Below are 21012 nucleotides of genomic sequence, written 5' to 3'. Positions count from 1 at the left end.
AAGGGTGAATGGCGAGTGGTCCCAAGTGCGGGCAAGGAGTCTCGGTTTCTAATTCCCACGTCTGCAAAAGTATCGCTGGGTTATTTTTCAATGATTCGAAAAAAAAACGCAGTAGTGGCACGGAGTCTGGAAATGTCCTCTATATATGGCAATAGGCTCACCCTCTATTACATGAGACTAATAACATACATTGTGAAAAGTTCACCCGTACATTGTACAGTGGCATTACGTACCCTAATGTCTGCCTGCCTCTGCCTACCCCTTCGGGGACAAAAGTCGTCACGATATTTATTATTATTGATCAACTGAGGGTCTACATATTTTACAGAAACAGCAGCGCCGTCTGATAAACTTGAACCTTTTAACCTGCGTTCTACCTGGCTGATATAGAAGGCCCATTATAGTCCAACTTTTTTGATGGGGAAAATTATCCAATGTGTTCTCCCACCGCGAGTGGGAGTGTCAGATTCTTACTGACTAAAAACCGCCCTGTTCCATTTACCTATTTGGATCTGTAAACCCTGTTTGCCTCTGTAAATGTAACTTCAATTATATTACAAGAAAGTTATTTTTAACGAAGCTTCCGCGCGCGCCTCAAAGGGCCATCAGACCACCACAGATGAGGCCCAGTAGGGCTGATGCCTGATCCGGAGCTGCGGACTACCTAGCGGGTTTACCGGAGCTCCGGGTCGAAAAGCAGGAGAAGGAACGGGGTGGTTTTTAGTCAGTAAGAGTCTGACACTCCCCTCGCCTTGCCCAAGGCGGGAGAAGTCATTGGATGATTTTCCCCCCTCAAAAAAAAAAAAGGGGACAATGACGATCCGGAACTACGGACAACGTAACAGGTTACTGGGACTCCGGATCAAAGCAGGAGAAGGAACGGTGTGGTATTTAGTCAGTAAGAGTCTGACACTCCCACCCGCCTCACCCTAGGTGGGAGAGGTAATTGGATGATTTACCACCCTCAAAAAAAAAGTGGACAATCACGATTAATCCGTTATACTTAAGGTAATCTTTGCAGAGCTAATGGTATTTAATTTTTATTATTTTTTATTATAGGTAGTATCCGTAGTATCGAGCCGTTGTTATGATTCCTATGATAGCTTATCATTACTATGTGTCCTTCACTATCTGTAATCTTATCCTTTACAATTTTAGGCCAGTTATTGTGATGATACTGTATTAGCTATATCTAAGGTCAATTTTGAAGTAATAAACTGTATTTATTAACCGACTTCAAAAAAACGGAGGTTCCTAGTTTTTGCCATGTATGTATGTTTGTGCACGATTATCTCGCGTTTGGGTGAACCTATTTTGATGCCGTCTTCAGCATAGTATTTTTCAGACTTAGGATAAGGTTCTAAGGATATTACTTGACTTAAAAAAATGGAGGTGATAAAGAAAATTAAATGCGGTTCACTTTTTTTAAAAAACCGTTTATAATCAATTTCATATCATATCAATTTCAGACCTGAACTTATTGATGTTTTCAGTTTCAAAATGTTTATTTATTGTACAGTCTGGATTTACCTATACCCAATTCTCAATAATTAGCCCTGTGGTGGGCTTTACAATATAACTAAGCACCTACTAATATTAGATTTTAACCAGTAGCTGAATCATCAAAATTAAGTATTACCAAAGCTAATCATGTTGCTACGTACAAACAGATAATTTCAACATTTCGCCAATGAATAATCTACTGAAACGAAGTACTTAATGATACTGATTAATATTTATCACTGTTATCGCACACATTGTGCTGTACTTCTCATTAATTACCTTGTGTGCCAGTGACAATTAGATACGAGATAGTGCTAATGCACTGGTATGCTTTAGTCAATGAACATCCTGAAGGACATTCCGCTGTCTCCATGACCATGGTTTAAAAACTAAAAATGTATGCGGAATTTGCGGAAAATACTAACCTAGCAGACGGCCAAGGTGATTAGCGCCGCCAGTTAACGCTCAAAACACACTCTAAAAGAGTTACAACTTTATTGCAGGCTTTTTAGGAATTTGAGGATTGGCAATGGAAGGGATTACGCCTCTACGAAGATCTTCTTCTTCTTAACTAGCTTCTGCCAGCGAATTCGTCCACGTTCCCGTCGGATTAACGTATCCTAACACCCAAGTCAGCTAATACCCTGTCTGTATACCAAATTTCATCAAAATCCGTTGAGTAGTAAGCGTACATACACTAACATACATACTACATTAGTGCTACAATACCATGAACAACGAGGCGTTCTATAAGTCGAAATGAATGCTTTATTAAAAATAATTTCTGTGCATGAAAATCCTAATCACTTCAACATTCAGGTATTTCAGTGTCGTCAGTTTTTATCATGGACTTATCTACTACGTTCTCGTCCGATTTGTTTTCCATGGTTATAACAAGTAAAGCGTAATACACATTGAGCTCGCTGGACCGCCAACATTATGCCGGCAACTTTTTGTCGGCGGCATGTCGGCGGCTTGAGATGAGAACTTTATTTTTATGGCAGTCAGTGATTGCCCCGTGTCGATAAAGGTTGAGTGGTTGTGTCATATAATTTTGATGGTGTATCTTTGATAATTCAGTAAATTGAAATAATTTTAAATTACCCAACAAGCCACTCAAGTACAAACCCAAGCCGCCAACATGTCGGCGGGTAACACGCGCAGACGCATGTTGCCGACTTGATTCTTTTCATACAGGCCGCCGGCACGTGTCGCCGGGCTTAGTCGGCGGCCCGGCGGGCTCAGTGTGTATTGCGCTTTAGGTATACGTCCACGAATGAATTATTTATTGATAAATTAATTGATTAAATTGGAAAATGAAAGTGTTTACGTACGTAATTATTCTAATTAATTATGGAAATCCTTGATAGTGTATCTTGTTGATAACCTTGATGTTGGTGGTGTAATTATAAATTAAATTAATCCTTCACATTGGTTCGATCAAAGTGAACAAAAGTTAGTATAAGAGTCTTTCTTTTTTTATGGTTTTTATTGTCTCTTATGGGATATAACACACTTAACAAGCACTGCTCCAACCCAGCAATTAATTTGTCATTTCAATTTGAACTTAAGATTGTATGTCGTATGATATATTTCATAACGTCAATCTAAAAAAACAGGCTGTGGGTGGCCAGCGCGCGGTCCTCTTGAGTCGTAGCTAACGCGTCAGGCGCAAGTGACACATCGTCACATCGCACGCTTGCAGCTCGCAGTCAGCGCGCTGTAAGCACGCTGGCAGCTAGCGGTAGCCACTATTCGGAACCACGCCGTGCCGGAGCCGAGTCGGAGTCGTGCTTTTTATATGTCTCTTGACTTTAATACGGCAAAATAACAAACAAAATGTTATTATTTCTGAGGATATTCCCAACAGTGATTTATCACGAAGCATGAGCAGTATATTTGAGACCTCCAGAGTATACCGTAGCAGCTATTAAATTTTTTGTAGATTATCGGAACCAAATGAGTCTCAATGATGTGAATTTTAAAACGTCTATATTATGCCCCTGGATCTAATTCACATACCAAACCCTGAAAGAAATAAATAGGAAACAGGATGACACAAAAGGGAAAGTTTAGGAAGGAAATTGTACCAGGAGAATAATCAAGAGACATCATTAAAACTTCTTACATTTATAAATATTTTATTTCCTATAAATTGGCACTTTTATAAGTCTACGTACACTGTCTTAATCAGTTCTAGGTACAAATAAATACAGGCAAAATTATAGAAAATACTTATTATATAAAAATTGTGTTTTAATTATAGGTATTTACATATGTATATCTGTTGCCCTAAACACCTTTATCTATAAAGAAAATAATGTGACATACTAAGTACTTAGTACAGATAAATAAACAAATGGGTATTAAAAAATACAGTGGCGAGCAAAAATACCAGTACCGTACTTTACAAATAAAAAAAAATACTAAGAAGACGTGACTTTTATAACTCGGCGTAAAACAATGGTGTAAAAAAATCTGTAAAAAATATTATTTCACTGAAAATTTAAATAAAAGGGTGGCTGGATCAACAGGGACTTTAAAACTTACAGCCTGCTGAATTGATCCCAAATGTATGACGCCTCAGGGATCTATCAGACCACCACAGATGAGGCCCAGGAGGGCTGATGCAATTGAACCGATTTTAATGATTGCAATAAACTAAAATAAGCCTCGATAAAAATAACCAAAAATATATTTGAAAGTAGATTTTCAACACAAACAGCTGTCCACATTTTTCTTCACTCAAGTGGAATTACATTTACTTCTTTGCATATTTGTTAGTCTGATTACTTTATCTTAGTGTAAGTCCGCTTAGTACGAGATAAACAAACTTCTTAGATAGATAATAAATATATAAAGAAAATACATACATATCACTAATTACGCTACATTAGGTAAATAAATGAAAAAAGTATAAAATCACATAGGATTGGCGACTAGACTAACTTGTTCTAAGCTATAGAAGTACAATATCTACAGAAGGTATTAAAACTAAGAATTTTACTTTGGTACGTTATGTTAATTGGCTTTAATACATTTTAAGAGCTAGGTGCACAGTTTCACAACTCTCCGATAAGTTAAAGATCTGGGGGCACGGGAGTGTCCCCGCCAAGACGAGCCATTAATTTATCTGAGATAAAGTACTCGATAGTACTATTCTGTAATTATCAATTCGAAAGATCAAAGTGAACTCGATCGCGGTCCGCCATGTCATTGGTTGTGAAAATAATCTCGACCAATGACGGGCGAGAATACAATCGAGCTCACTTCGGAAGTTCAAATTGACAGTTACAGTATCTAGATTGCTGTTATTAAAAAAATACGTTTTTGTGGCCTAGGCAAACGAACTGCCGGATCACCTGATGGTAAGGATGAGTGTAGTCTATGAGTCCAATGCCGACCTCTAAAGAAGGTGTTATCCGTATTTTTTTTTATCAAAACCTTATCGGAGCTTGAAAAAGCCCGAATTAGCAGTGATACAGATACTGTACAAATCAGTTGCAATCACCGATTAAACGTAAGTAAATATAATACAACGTCAATTGATACTTACTTTGTGAAATCTGGCTTTATAAATCTATAAATTTAAAGCTAATAAAAACGCAATGCACCCACGCAAATACATACTGCTAATTGACATTTATAAATAAACCTTAAAACAAAGTATAATAAGGATTAAATTTACATATCTCAATGGAAAGATCTAACGAGTGGCCAATACATTGGAACCTACTCGTAGAATATTGGCATATTATTACAAAATAGTACCTACTTATAACATAGGTATGAAACTAAAAATGTGATGAACACTGTCATGTTAATCATTAACTATTTCTTTAAAACAGATTGGTCCCAAAAATCACTTGATAACTTGACATTATTTACAATCCAATCTTCAGAATTCACCTCGAAAGCATTTACTCAAAAGGATTAAAATTGGTCCCAAGTAAAGTCCCTGGGAATTCCCCAATCACATTTAGTTTACAGACGTCTGATGTTCAAATTATCAAACGCCTAACTTAAGCCTGTCACTATAATGGACAGAAATAATGGATATTGTCAATTATATTATTTTTTACAGAAAACTGCAGAGGGAAATAGCAAAGATAGTCAATCAAAGGCCTAAGACACTTCGAAACTGTCCGTAAATCCATGGTAAGGGTAGATGCCACCCAACACATATTTGTAGTTTCCAAAATGATGGATCCTATAGGTTCCTTTAGGAGTTCCTACTGGAATCTCCCATTCGATTTCTGCGCGACTCGTTCCCATTACTTTGGAGTCACGGATCCAGGTGTATCTGGAATTTAGAATAAATACAAAAATATTAAATAATTTCAGGTCTTTATACTAATATAACTTATACCTACGATATTTATACAAGACACGTCCTTCCCAACTAACATTTAAGCGTTGGTTACAGGTAATTAAGTAACTTCAAGAGGTATTACAGGCTTAGAAGGCTTTCAGTAGTAGATTTTAATCTATTAGAAGAGATAAGAAATAAATTAAACACCAACAGTGATACTATAACTTTAGTAAACGATGCAGAACAACTTTAAACCTCCGAATAGTGGTATTGGAAACTAATATACTTAAAATATTAAAGCTTTACTCTGTCGGTAGCACTTCAAGTTTTACAACGGTGTTCACTGACACCTATTAACTTCTATTGTTATTTATTTATCACAAAGAAGTGTCTTGTACGTGTATAGGTTCTATATCGACTATAAGTGCAGCAATTGGTTCTATGGTAGAGATTGGAGAATGTAGTAACACGAAATATTTAAAGTATCTAATAACTCTTTTTAGCCTTGCTTAAGGGTTATGGTGTCATACCAGTTTTATTAAAAACTGTTGTAGGGCGTTACCGCGTTATGAACACTATAAGCTATATTCGACAGGGTTCTGTTGGTAGAAATACCGATGATTTCATAAAAAATACACATGATTTGTCACATAATCAAGATATAATGAATAATTTTCATGGTTTGCTCAAGAAAGTGTGAGCTGTACACAACAGGGTTCCGTTGAGCAACATATTGAGGAAACTGAAATGTGGACGTCGTGGCTGTAGTCGATTATCATCATCGGTTTCATCCGTATCGCTGTACCTATTTCATCATTTCAGAAATTTGTTTATCACCCGCCTCGTAGCTTGAAATATTTATCCGTTTTACTGTACATTTCATAATCTCCCACTCAGGCGTTAGGTTTTGAATTTTCATCTTTAATGTACTTCGATGGAGCCTTGTTAGGGTATCTTAGAATATTATCGATCTCCCATCCCGATGGAACAGTAAATAATTTCTTTTTATTCCCTTCAATCGTTTGAATTATTTTAAATGGCATTCTGAAATAAAAATTTCATCAAATGAATAATAATACTCGTAAATCGGTAATACGATACATAGATTCTTAATTGCATCAGCAACAAACAAACTCAAGCTGTTTTCAATGGATGTAAAAGAGAAGACACTAGAAGAAAAAAATTGATAGTGTGTAATTGACCTTGTCAAAGGTTGGAGTGATTGTTTAGTAATGTTTTGCAACATAGCATTTTCGATCATAATTTCTTAGTTAAATATTAAACTACTAAATAAATAACAATCTACATAGTAAAGCTGGAAACTGCTTATTAATTCTATATTTAAATGGTTTTCAATAATTTGTCAAAGAACCCTAATGTGGTTTGTACGTTATAGCTACTAATAATGTCTTAATTCTAATAAATCTCATTGACTAAGAGTATTGTTACACTGGTGTATCTACCAAAGCCTGCACAATATTCTTGACTACAGATATTGTGTCGCAACGAGTGCTATAAATGAGTTAATAGAGTATTTTAACATTAAAGCGGGCTCGCCATTTTTTTTGTAAACATAACATTACAAACAAATAGGTATATACAAAATTTATCATCCAAATACTAAATAATATATATTATAAAGGTGGTAAAATGAATGATACTCTCATAATACATTTCAATACTTACGAATCTCACATACTTTATCATGTTCGGTTAAAAAATTTAAAGCAATTTTTATTATTCTTTGTCACATTTCTTTAAAATAGTTGATAAATCCCAGGCGCGTGAAAAATGAGATGAGAAATATGGTATACACTTACCGTAAATTCACAAGGGCAGGAATAATTCACAATACACAAAAGACGCAGACGTAATTTTAAATAAAATTTATATTTAGGTATACTTAATAAAATGGACACCATAATATTTCGATATCTAAACTTTACGTGGATAAGTATTTAACCTATTAAAATTTAACGTTCTTCTTTGTGTTGACACTAAAAACTATACACTGGAGTTAACAAAGTATCAATAAAGCAGTGACAGCTTTATCTGAAAGCATTATAAATCCTTTTTATAACCCAAGGTGTCAACTAACTGTTTTAAATAACCATAATAACACTCTTATGTATGTTATTGACTATATTCGACTCTTAATTGCAGGCACACTGCTGCTAGTATAACACCATTCTATACACTTTATATTACTCTTGCCTGTAAAATCGTGGGCCTCTTTTGAGGTTACAAGTGTGTTAGAGAATGCTGTTACTCACTACTACAGGACTGCATTAACACTATTAACTTCGGCTATAGTCTCTATACAGGTTCTATATAGCTTATTTTAACTCTTAAGTGCTAGTTGGGTTACTACTTAAAGCAAAAATTTTGTGTTTAACGCTAAGACTCGAGAATCTTATCCGAGAGCTCGATCTCAGATACCACAGAGACGACCACTAATCCATACACATTAACACATCGATGGTTGAAAGGCTAATTTGATCAAAGCAACATTTTATTGCGATATTAATTTATACACATATTCGGAATCACCAAATTATGCTCCATTAAATGATGAATACAAATCAATTACGCAAAAAAATATCTTAGATCAATTAGCCGTCGACATATTATCTTAAGTTACTATAGTAACTTTTATTTATTTAAACGTTATACTCACTTAGTTTCCCAGTCCGCGTCAGTGAAGACAGTGGTCCAGGCATCGTCCTCCTCCGACTCGAGCCTCTCCACGGTGGCGTACCAGCGCCCGTGGCGGATACTGTTGCGGGGGTGGCCCGATACCTACACACGGACATACATGAAGGCACTTTTTAGTTATACAGACGTAACTATTCCAAGGACAGTTATTCATATCCCTAGGACGCGCCGGACATCAGTACATACATACCTACATACATATAGTCACGCCTTTAAGTACCCCCGAAGAGGTAGGCAGAGGTGCACATTACGGCACGTAATGCCGCTATACAATGTACACCCACTTTTCACCATTTGTGTTATAAGTCCCAAATAGGGGGTGAGCCTATTGCCATATCCTGGACACAATTCCAGACTCCGTGCTACTACCGAGAAATTTTCGAAAATCCGAAAAAAGCCCAGTGTTTTCATGGTTGTATCTACTGTAGATCCTGGCTCGAAGTCGCATGTGGAAGGTTGTGGCGGGCTTGTCCCATAAAAAGACATAATTATTGAAATATATTTAAACCTGAACAAATTATAAAGTAAGATCCTACTGCTGTTAACTGGGCACAAAGCCTTATCAAATAACAGCTAAAATAATTTATAAATCATACCTTTTCATGCTAAAATAATTAGGCTGAAACATTAATTGATGACATCTTCAGAGCCATTAAATGTAATGAGCCTATTAAGTATAAAAAAACAAATGCAATTAGCAAGTTGTGATTCGCGGTGGAAGTCTTGTTTAGCAGGGAGGGTCTTTCGGCTGAAAATAAAAATGAATTGATGAATAAAATATTTATACACTTACAAATTGTGCCATAACGACATCTCCATAGCTGTACTGTTTGAAGGGCTGCTTCAAGCAGTCACCGAACTCGTGACCCCACGGTGCAGAGTCCCATAGTACAGGCGGTACCAGGGAAATCAGCTGACTGCTTAGATCCGGGGGCTCAGGACCTTGTGGGATGGATTTACTCTGAAATCATGTGAAAAGGCCTTTGCTCAGCAGTGGTCACATATATAGGCTGTGGATGTGATATGTGTGTGGCGAAAAGTCATCATCATTTTGCCAAAAAATATCTTTATATTACATGCCAATAAATTTTTACTATCACAAAAAGTTGTGAAATAACTTACTGAAATCAATGCTTCAGTAAGCTCAACGTATTTGTTCAAATATATGTCCAATGTGTGTGGCCCGAAGATTGTAGACGCTGCTTCGTATCTCTGCGCCTAAAATTAACAAAAATCTAATGTTATTTCGATCAGATAAATAAATCTAAGAAAAAAAATTCAGCTGACTTATTTCTTAGTAGGTTGAACTAGACCTGATTAAATGTACCCCAGTTTAAAATTTTCACACCAAAATCTATCTGGGCTTTTCCAACGGAGATTTGCTATGTGTAGCTATGCTACGAAGATGTAATAGCTAAGCTGTGAAATGCCCAGTTCGAGTATGCGATGTATCGATATTAGGGAAGCCATCAATAGCAACATACATCAACGTAGCGTAGCACATCTCTGGTGGAAAGGAACCCAAAAGATTGTCAATTGAAACAAGCTTTCATGAACATAGGTAATTATTATAATCAATCTGACCAACTTCCAAACCACCTACCTGATACTCCTCAGGCGTAGCAATATAATCAGAGTAAATATTGGAGAGCCCAGCGATGACGACCTTCCTGGCTTCAGGCGCAGTCTTGGCGATGACGTTCCGGAGTCTCCGGCCCGACATGGTGGTGAACTCTCCTGGTACTGCGGCCAGTAAGAGCCCGCCGATCCTCGCCACGGAACAGGACACTATCTTTGGCTGCCATTCGTAGGGGAATTTGGCCTGGAAAGAAAAATAAGGATTTGATATGGATGGATTTTGAGGTTTTTTAACGAATTCATATTTGTTGTGACTGATGATCTATTCGAATAAATGCAGATATTGTGAAAGCCACACTGCACTCATAACTTTTTGACATCCTCAATCTAAGTTTTCGCCTTTTTATCCCTGAAGGGGTAGGCAGAGGTGTACATTACGGTATGTAATGCCACTAAACAATGTACACCCACTTTTCACTATTTGTGTTAAAGTCCCTTGTAATAGGGGGTGAACGTACTGCCATATACATAGATAAACATGGCAAATATCCCGTCTTAAGTTGTAATGTTACCGGAGCTGCGGACAACGTAAAAGGTTAAAAAAAAATCTAATGTTAGTGTTAGCGACCATATCAGTTTAAAAACGTATAATTTCTCAAGTTTTACATCAAAACCTTCCAATTCTTCACAACCAAACTTCTACAAAGTACATTTATCTGACAATATCTTACCCGTCCAGTGGCCAACAAGATCGGTTTAGGCGCCTGGCACTTAATGTCTTCCTTGGTAGGTTCAGCGATGAAGTCCCTGACGGCGTTCCACAGCGGGTTGGAGGTGGTGGTGCCCTGCTTGAAGTCGAAGGCGCCGGGCCCGTCCGTGGTACCTGCCGCGAAGCTGTAGCCCATGGCGGGCAGGCAGCCGTAGACAGTGGTGCTCTGAAAAGTTGTGTAGTATTTGGGACTTATAAAATGGCTTGTAAATGGAGCATGGTAGAAAATTAATATGTGTTATAGAAGAAGAATCTTATCGAACTTAAAATATGGTTTATAATTAATTCAATCTCTGATCTGATCAAAGCAAAAGTAAGAATTTGGGTTGTTTCCTCAGTCAAAAATAAATTAATTATTTGGACTTTTCGGTACAATAAAATATTAAGAAATAAACACACTTTCCATTCATAGATTTGATGATCTATTTATTTATCGACATTTTTCTAACAAATCTAGAAATAAATCTGCTATCTGACGTAAAAATCTGATGATCATAACGCTATATTTCACACAAAATTCATAGAAAGTAACGTTTTAGACGTTTTGAAAAACGTATTGAATTTGACTAATAGCAAACTAGCCTATTGGGAACATATAGTTAAAAAAGTTATAGAAACCACAATAACGACCCTCACAAAATCTTTATAGTCTCTTCTTGTGCTTGATATGGTTCACGCTTAAGCTCTAAATGTAAAACTACCCACCGTATTAAAGGTCTCGGTGACTGGATCATATGGAGCGACAGCTTGTTCTGGCATCTTAACGTACTGGTGTTTGATGGCTAGAGGACCTGTGATGTCTTCGCCCGGCTCGTTTAGAACACTCTGGAATTGATAATTCGTTATTTGGATTATGATTGAAAGGTGTGTGAAATAAATCCCGACGTTTTGTTCCTACTCTAGTTCCTACTTAAGCATGCCCAAATTACCCAAGTTTAAAAAAAAATCATCTGCGCCAATAGTAGTTTAGTCACGTGAGCAAAGAATATAGGCTGGTGAGTATTGTGAAGATTAAATGGACACTAAAATTTACGTGTTATGTTATGGTTTTATCCCATACTTCAACAGAAACAACAATATGATTACAAAAACGAAACTCATTTTCAACCCCTACTTCTTTATTCACCCCATTACAACTATCCATTATCAATCGCATTTTCAACCCTTCTTTATTCACCCCATTAGGGAATACAACTATCCAATATCTATTTCACATCACACGTATCAACTCACCATAGCAGTATGGAACAGCTTAGTAGCAATGATCCTGGTGCTATCAAACATGTCCCGTCCCGGGCCTGACGCGAAGCACCTCTCCTTGGGCCTCTTGCACAACAACTTCTCCTGGTCACACGGCTTGCCGGAGAACTCACAGTGCGGACCCTTCGTGTTGGGAGATACGTCGCCAAGGTTCGTGGACGCGAAGGCACAGACTATGGTACCCTGGAAGATAACATGTGGGTAATGGTAAACTGTAACTTCTATGTCATCTTTTACTTATATACCTAAGAGAAATACTTCTCAGTTCTCACTGATCAGAACAAGATATAAGAGAATTTTTAATTTCTGTTTTGCTAATTCTTAAGTTTGAATCTTATGGACAAAAATAAAGTTTATTCGTTTCATTCCGATCAGTTTATTCGTGATCATGGCGCTTGCAACAGTGCCGAAATATCGGAAACTCATAAAAATTGAAAAACATGGTAAATATCCCGTTTCAAGTTCCAATTCTAAAAAAAAATTTCTTATTCTAAATCGTACAACTTAACTAGTTGTAAGATTTATTGTTCGAATTGTAAGATCCGAAGATCCATTCGAAGCTACACTTAGGAACAAGCAACTAGCTTCACAGACAGACTAACAATTCAATTTGACGTTTCAAAAGTGCCTAATTAAGGATTAATTAAAATTTGACTCTGACTTTTTTTCTCTAAAGTTTTGAACATCAAATCTTGTGTTTAAATCTGATATCGTTTCTACTTTATATCGTATCCATATCATATTTTTCATGAATCGGATCACATATGGTTCTAATAACCCCATCGAGATGTTTATTTAGATCAACGATTATGCTTAAATATCTCACTAAAAATATAACTACGTTTACCTTGCCTGGCAATGTGGTGTTCCCATTAAGAGCTTTCTCCATCAAAACGGAGGCGTACCCCACATTATCAGAAGATATCAGCTTATTAGTATTGTTCATACTGGTCGGATGCACTGCGAACCAGTTAATCACGCCCAGGATCTTATTCTCTGGAGACACGAAGCGGATCTGAGACAGAGTCTTGTCTGTGTCATATTTGTACCTGGAATTTTAATAAAAGTAATTGTTTTTGTGCAATAACTATGCCTATGTTCAGCAGTGGACGTCTTATGGCTGATATTATGATAGATAACTATGGTGATAATTTAAAATACGGTTTACACAAGTGAACTATTCGGGAAATTTGATGATCTACTAGTTTCAAGTCACACCGTGACTCTTATTCATCACGTCTTAAAACTAGTAGAACTTTTCCCGAATAGAGATCGCGTGTAAGCCGTATTTTTATTCAATTTTAATGTATTTATATTCATCTCTATTCTATGGATATAAGTAAATGTTAATATGACAATTTCCTGTATCAACATCTTCGAATTGCTATTACTAGTGACTGTTTCCTGTTTTGATCGTCGCGTCATCGGATTACTAAGAGGGTTATTTTTAACTTAAACTTTTGCCTACGATATGTTTCTATAGCTATTGCTTACGTTTTATTCTATCAAGCTATCAAGAAATGTGTATCTTAATTTATTTTATTTTCTCCGCTTGTTGGTTTTTATGACAAACTGATATTACACAATATTATTTTTGCATAAATGAATTAAATTAATACCATATACGAAGATAACCTTTTTTCGCCGTCATGACGAATTACAACTAACTTTACCACGCGCTACGTGATTAACATTGCCATATTACGCTTTAACGTTAAAAGCTGATTTAAACAATACATGTATGTAAACTTATTTACAACACACGACTATTCTGAAATTTTCTATGTATTCTGAGAGGGACAGCGCGTACGCAGTCCCTCACTACCAAAAATTACGCGTCCGAGTTATCCACATTAGGGATAATCGCAGGGGTCAACCCAATCGCAGTGCAATGAGAGGACCTCGCCCTGGGGGAACCGCCTTCGTGATCACGGTATCCCCTACGCCAGGTAAGTATGAGTTCACTGCGGCGCGCCGCGAGGGTCGTTCAACGCCGGAGAATCTTAACACCGCGATTCAGAAAACGGCTCTCAATAAAAAGTGCCATCTAGTGAGTTAAGCGGTGAACTAAATGTGACGTTAGTAACAGTAGGTATATTCGTTAGTTTGTATTTTATCTGCTAGATGGCGTTAGCTGTATGTTGTAAGATATGTTTGGGTTAGTGAAATGTTTGAGAGATGTACAATGTAAAAGTGCCATCACTTTTTATGAGTAATAAATTCTGGTGTATTTGAATTCTTACCTAGCTCTTTCCTCTGGTGGATTCCTCAAATAGGATGTAGGAGATCGATTGATATTAGCATCCAAAAGTTCGGCTTCTCCATACAAAACACGTGCGTCTGTTAATTTATTGTGGGCTATGACGATACTCTGGAATTTATACGAAAAACATTGATCATTTAATATAGTTATATTTAGCCTGCACGTTTTTAGCTACAAGAATTATTAATCTACACCAACGGATAATTATGATTGAAATAAATCTGACTGATATTTTGTTCTTACCACTGCAATTGACGTCTCTACTGCAATACAGTTAGATACATTCAGATTCAAATATAGCAGTAGATGATAAATTAAACAATTTAGATGAAACAATTTCATTAATAGGCGACGATATTAAAGACAAGACTTACCTTATAAATACCAACAATGTAAGCAGCATAGGTCTCCCTAACGAAGCCGAGAATAGGAAGGTCAAAGAGGAAGTCCATGAGGAATCCTCCGGGAGTGGAGTGAGTGTGGGTCCCGCTGATTATCACATTGTCCTCCCTGTAAAGGTCTCCGTAGCGCTTCTGGAGACGTTTGATGACCTGGAATTAGTTGATGGAAAGTTTGAGATTGAGGTTCAGATGTGTTCTTTTGATTTTGTGCTTTGCAGCATGTTACCTCTTTCAAAATGAATAAATGTTTTGTTTGTCTAATAATAGGTACATTCAGGTTATTCGTGAGATTTCGCAAGTCATTTTATTTTGCAAGATTTACTATTTGATTGAGATTTAGGCGTATTTGCTGATCAATCGACATGATCGTTGGATGATAAAATAATATTAATCCATAATTTTATTTACGTACCTAAGCTTTTGTTTTGAGATACAAATATAAGTTTTTAAACTGAACCGTTACTAAGAACTCTAAACCACATCAAAAAATATAAGGTGATCTCTTGGAACTCACTTCTTTCCTCACACCATGTCCCATCATAGCCGCATCCACAGACACGAAGACTAGTCGCTCAGCCGACTCATCACTCCCTTCTTCCAACACGAAGGCTCTAGAGAACTGCCTCAAGTGGATGCCATGACCCGTTTGTTCTAATTGAGCATAACCCATCTGAAAATTTGAGAAAATAATTCATTTAAAGACAGAAATAAATATCCTTTTAGATATATATACGAGTAAAGTCTATCAATAAGAGTATTTATGTGTCTGACCTATCAATATATAGAAATGAAGAAGTTTTGAGAACATTGTGAGAAGAGAGGCCTTTGACTAGCGGTGGACATTTACAGGCTGATAATGATGAAGATGAAGTATTATTAAAATTAGACAGTCCCTATAAAGAAACGGATAAAGATAAGCCTAAAATGTTACAGGTGAAATCTCTTACAAACGTATCTCTAAGTAAATATGTAAACAAAGACATCAATGACATTTCTACTATTATGAAACTTACAACATATTGTTACAAAACAACTATTATTTTACTACAAATACAATACGATACTAAAATAATACATAGAGGCGATAAGCCAGTCCATTGAAAATATAATGGAGGTCATAAAAGCATTCCATAGGATTATGAAAAGAATTTATAGTTGAGGATAGATGGGGATTAACGGGGCATCGACTCTGACACTTTTGTTCCAAACAATTTAGAATAAAGAGACTGAAATAAGAATAGAATTAAAAATGTAATTAATTAGGCAGAAATAAACACTATTTCTATTTTCTAAACGATAAGTAGGTTTATTTTTATAGTAGGCAAACTAGGCAATGTTACCTAAAATGTACTCGAAAACCTTTATCAATTCCTAAGGACAAAGATATTTATTTTTAGCCAAATTATTCTACATTGTAGGTCTTTTTAATTATAGACGCATCAACGTAATCTATTAAACAAATGGAAATAGAAACAAGAATTTAAATAACACGCCTTGTGTAGACACTACAAAGACTCCAATACCTACATGACATGCCCATATTTGCAGAACAAGTAACAACATAAGCAGAATATGAGTAAACAAACGTTGCACTGTACACTTACGGAGCAAAGTTCAATATTACGACAGTACAGGATAATATCAACACTGTACAAGTAAGTGTGGATATAAATAATAACAAGGAAGCAACGTTATGTTGTGGAAATCAGAACAGTGTGCAAAGTAAACAAGGTTTATTTTTCTTTTTCTGACGATTGAACAATACGAAAGTAGATATACCATCAAATCAACAGCTAGCAAGGACTAATTTCAATACCTACTGACAAAGGATACCTATTCCATACGTCCATGCACATTCTCCTAAAATTGGAACAATAAAGAGTGTAAATAAGAGCGTGCTAAAGTCAAACTTATTGTCGCATATAAAAATATTAAAAGATCAGTCCACTTCCCGCTGAATGAATAAGAATAGAGACCAAAGAACAACCGAATAAGCCATACAGTAAAACTTTCATTAGAATCATCATTTCTTCGTCCACTTTATAGAAGGTTCTAGAAGGACATTGCACCAATAGAATCTACAGCGTAGAACTAATTGAACAAAAAGCAGGTAACAAGTTGATCAATAAACCTATCAAGCAAATTGCTGGTATTGTGGGGACAATAGGGAGTTAGGGTCTGGTACACTGCTTCCGTAGAATAAGTGTTATTGCTGTCCGGTCTATTGTGGACCTGACCTTGTCAAGTTGACTATTGCTGTATTGCATGCTGTTATGTTATTGGTTTGAGTTGGAAACTGATGGCAAATTTTGTCTAGGGATTATTGGTTCTTCTCAAAGAAAGTTTTATTATAACTTTCAGACATACTAAATTAATTGTAATGTTATGATATATATATAGCAGCATTCAGCGATTCACTACGCACGCGATTATCGCGAAATGCTGCTTATGAGTATAAGCCAAGAGCATGACTTGAAACTAGTCAAGTTCCAGTCAAACAGTATCGGGAGTAAGCCGATAACTGAGTTCTATTTCAGATTCAATGCTGTTAAGAATAAATAATTTCAAAAATCCAGATACAACATACTTATTAAAGTTTCGCTTGAGTTGTAGCTTCAAAAACAAGACCATGTACTATGACTCCTCGGTACGCTTTTATGTCGTTTCAACAAACAAAGCATTTAATACCACAAAACACAAATTAATCATCTTCAATTAGGTAATTGACGAATACAGTTTCCAAGAATATAAGCCAACCTTCTTATTAACCTCAAATGAGATTACATTCAATTAACGTTTCATGTGGCAAGTGATATGAGAATCACAATTAACAATTCATTGTCGTGCGTCCAAAGAATAGAGTCTCTAGAGAAAAAATAGTACATTTGTCTAAAGTATTAAACAAAGAAGAACGTCTTCTACCTAATGGACAAAAGTCTAACTAAATTATTGGGGCCTAGTAGGGTCCTTTTCATCAAACCCTAACGGTTTTCTTTTTTCTCTCAGAGGCTGGGGTACAGAGTTTTGTGGTCTTTTTTGTGCAGTTATGGACCCTAAACGCCCCTTCTAAGAACAATTAAACGAGGGTCTATTCTTTACCTGATGATGATTTTGCACCAAATGTAATGTACAATAAGGGCTGGCAAAATTATTGTTACTTTGTTTTCACGTTAGGTTTTGCATGACTGTTTTGCCTCTACATTCAAAAGTGTACAGGCATAACTGATTTATAATAATGTGTTCTAAAATTATCTGCCACGACTTTAATGGGAGGTAGTGTTGTATTTGAAGATTAAAATAGTGAAGAAATTCCGTACCCCGGACCAGTTAAATCAATTTAAGAACATAAAGAAGTTAAATAAACATAAAGAAATTACCTCCCATTAAAGCTGTGACAGATACTTTTAAAGCTTATATTGTACTGACAACATACACGCTAGGGTTTATATGCACAGTTTGTGTGTATGGCCACCATTAATTAAATGTTTAACAATATAACTATAGACCTATGGAAAAGAAGCAATACACTCCATAGTTACTCTTTTCTATCTATAAGTAAAAAATGCAACCTGTCTGCAAGTGCAAAGACAATTCTGTGTTACATTATTCAACAAAGTAAGTAGATTACCTCATAAGATCTAGAACTAATATTACTGTCTTTGTTTTAAAATTCTCACAACATTCAACACACGGCACCGTTTTCTCCTGTCATATGAGAAAAACTTTATAGGTAGGTAACTTACTCTTAATTGTCATTAACTCAATTTATATCTAACGTAAACCATCTACCCAATTATAAATTGCAGCTAGAAAGTCCAGTAGACTCTTCCAAACAAGAGTGCACCAACCGTATCTCCTGGTTACTTGGACTCATGTTTTATAAATAATAATTGAAATACTTCATACACACATGCAACATTAACAATGACTGTTATTCGACGGAACACCAAACTTTAACCGACCAATCACCGCTCTCGCCTTGACCTCCAAATTCTCTAAAAATTGAATACGATTCATTGATTGGACCGTTTGAGACGGTTTAAAAAAAACGTTCCAGAAAGTTCTTTTCGAACCGTTGCACGTTGCATCTTTGTTCTATTGTGTAGTTTGTGGGACTAGGGATAATACAATCAACCGTACGTACCAAAATAACAAAATTGGTCTCTACGTCATTGGAATAAAGACGGTTTTATTATTTTCCCACAGTTGAGCTAACCCCACCTTCATGTTTAGTATGCTTTTGGGTATTGAATGGATTTTTAATTTGCTTTTCATTGCAGTATTCAAAATCCTTTTTTAATTTTTATTTGGTATTGTAGTTATAGCCTATTGAGTTAGACGCGGCAATTGTGATGAATTTGAATATGGCGATAACAATGTAGATCTGCCTCTAACTCTACACGATGAGAATATTGTTTCGATGAAGGTTTATAGAACAAAAATATTTGATTTTAATAATTATTTTGTGTTTGAGTCTCCGCATTGGAGAGCCAGCACGAATGGGTCGGCTCGACCGAACTGACAGCCTCACAGACACACGCTTGTGTTATGTTTTGTTATATGATTGAGGTTACTGGACTACAAATTACCCCCATCCCAATCCTCGATACCCCAACAACCCTTAAATTCCTAACCCCCAAAAGGCTGTGCGGGCCTGCGGACGGCGAGCAAGGGTAGCTCACCGCCCGAACAGAACCAGACCCGTGCGTGCGGCGCGTCGCGTTCCGCGCGCGCCTCAAAGAGCCATCAGACCACCACAGATGGGGCCCAATAGGGCTGATGCCTGATCCGGAGCTGCGGACTACCTAGCGGGTTTACCGGGGCTCCGGCTCGAAAAGCAGGAGAAGGAACGGGGTGGTTTTTAGTCAGTAAGAGTCTGACACTCCCTCTCGCCTCGCCCAAGGCGAGAAAAGTCATTGGATGATTTTCCCCCTCAAAAAAAAAAAAAAAAAAAAAAAAAACCCCCAAAAGGCTTGTAACACCTCTGGTGTTTCGGTGTCTATGGACGGCAGCGATTGCTTAGTCTTAGTTGATCAGTCTGATCGTTTACCCAAACTAAAACCCCACAAAAATAAATGTGTTTTATAAGAGTTTCCTCAATGTGAGCAAAATAATCTCAATGACAGGGTATTTTCAGACATGTCATCTAGCTATATGAAATTTCTCCTCAGAGAAAATATACATCTAGAGTTACTTCGAAATCACAAAAGACTTTTATTTAGGTACTTGAAATCTAAAATATACTGCTCATTTAAATGATAACCAATAAATCTTGCCACATAAGTCTTGACACAACAAAGAGCCTCCAGCTACTTGACAATCAATTAAATACATTTTTCTTGAATATAAACATGACAGTAATCTGACAAACACATTTTTATGATCATTCATGTAGCACTTGTATAACCAATTCATCGTACAGTACCCGGCGATAAATACTGCACATCGGAAAAGCTGTGGAAAGAGACAATCGGCCAAATTTCCAAGTATACCTATCTTAATACTGCTCATGATTATGATATGAACCGCTAAAACCATCTAGGAGGCTCCTGGAACAGGCTAGTTTTCTACTAGTCAAATTCAATACTTTTCTAGAAACATCTAAAACTATATGTTCTATGAGATACACATTTATGACGTCATCACATTTCTACGTCAAATAGCAGACTTATTTCTAGAAAATTAGCTTGAAAGGATCGAAAATTAAGTAGATCAATGAAAGAAAGTTTGATTATCTTCTCTGTTCATTAATCCCATTTAAAGTCAAAAACGGCTGGACCGATTTGGCTAATTTTGGTCGCCGGGTCAGCTTGTTTTTGAATATTTTATTGTATTGAAAAGTCGAAATAGTTTATTTTTTATAAAAGGATGGAAATAGGAATAGTCCTTCTAAAAGTCAATGTGCAATATTTATCGCCAGCTCCTGTACTTCCTCGCTTCTGTAAACACACACACTGTGTTGTATGAGTCACGTCTGGTCCGACCTTGGATCGCTCGGAGATCACTGCCCCAGATAAGTGGACCACGTCGGCGATTTTATTTATAAGTGATTGTGAATAGTGTTATTGGTTACACAATGTCTAGATGTCGTTAGTACATGTAAGAACCATTGTTATGGTCTCTGTTAGACTAGGAATTAAAGTGATAAGTAGGTCCAAAAATATTCGCCAAAAAATTAGTTTACTAGACGAAAAGAATGCTGAACTACATT

General features: G+C 36.5%; 1 protein-coding gene, 1 long non-coding RNA gene and 1 other non-coding gene across 4 annotated transcripts in view; all 3 read right to left on the bottom strand.

Moving 5' to 3' along the window:
• Window positions 1-3617: 3617 nt before the first annotated feature.
• Window positions 3618-21012, bottom strand: part of LOC118265043 (neutral ceramidase) — a 43557-nt gene continuing 26162 nt past the window's right edge. For both annotated transcript variants that reach the window (XM_050706097.1, XM_050706098.1), the window contains exons 3-14: window positions 15316-15471; window positions 14775-14951; window positions 14381-14508; window positions 12985-13186; window positions 12111-12320; window positions 11583-11702; window positions 10840-11043; window positions 10134-10352; window positions 9653-9748; window positions 9324-9491; window positions 8493-8614; window positions 3618-5806 (exon numbers count right to left, since the gene is read on the bottom strand). In XM_050706097.1, the coding sequence (XP_050562054.1) occupies window positions 5629-5806; window positions 8493-8614; window positions 9324-9491; window positions 9653-9748; window positions 10134-10352; window positions 10840-11043; window positions 11583-11702; window positions 12111-12320; window positions 12985-13186; window positions 14381-14508; window positions 14775-14951; window positions 15316-15471 (1980 nt within the window). In that variant the 3' untranslated portion in view covers window positions 3618-5628. The remainder of the gene's footprint in view (window positions 5807-8492; window positions 8615-9323; window positions 9492-9652; window positions 9749-10133; window positions 10353-10839; window positions 11044-11582; window positions 11703-12110; window positions 12321-12984; window positions 13187-14380; window positions 14509-14774; window positions 14952-15315; window positions 15472-21012) is intronic.
• LOC118270620 (uncharacterized) lies at window positions 6458-8486 on the bottom strand. Its single transcript, XR_004783231.2, has 2 exons — window positions 7636-8486; window positions 6458-6859 (listed from the first exon to the last, which is right to left on the bottom strand). It is a non-coding gene; the product is annotated as an uncharacterized LOC118270620 (long non-coding RNA).
• On the bottom strand, window positions 13931-14094 carry LOC118265638 (U1 spliceosomal RNA). Its single transcript, XR_004782775.1, has one exon. It is a non-coding gene; the product is annotated as a U1 spliceosomal RNA (small nuclear RNA).

This window comes from Spodoptera frugiperda, chromosome 28 (genome assembly GCF_023101765.2).
Source record: "Spodoptera frugiperda isolate SF20-4 chromosome 28, AGI-APGP_CSIRO_Sfru_2.0, whole genome shotgun sequence".
NCBI lineage: Eukaryota > Metazoa > Arthropoda > Insecta > Lepidoptera > Noctuidae > Spodoptera > Spodoptera frugiperda.
The sequence above is the reverse complement of the archived record's forward strand: the minus strand, read 5'-3'. Positions and strand labels throughout refer to the sequence as shown.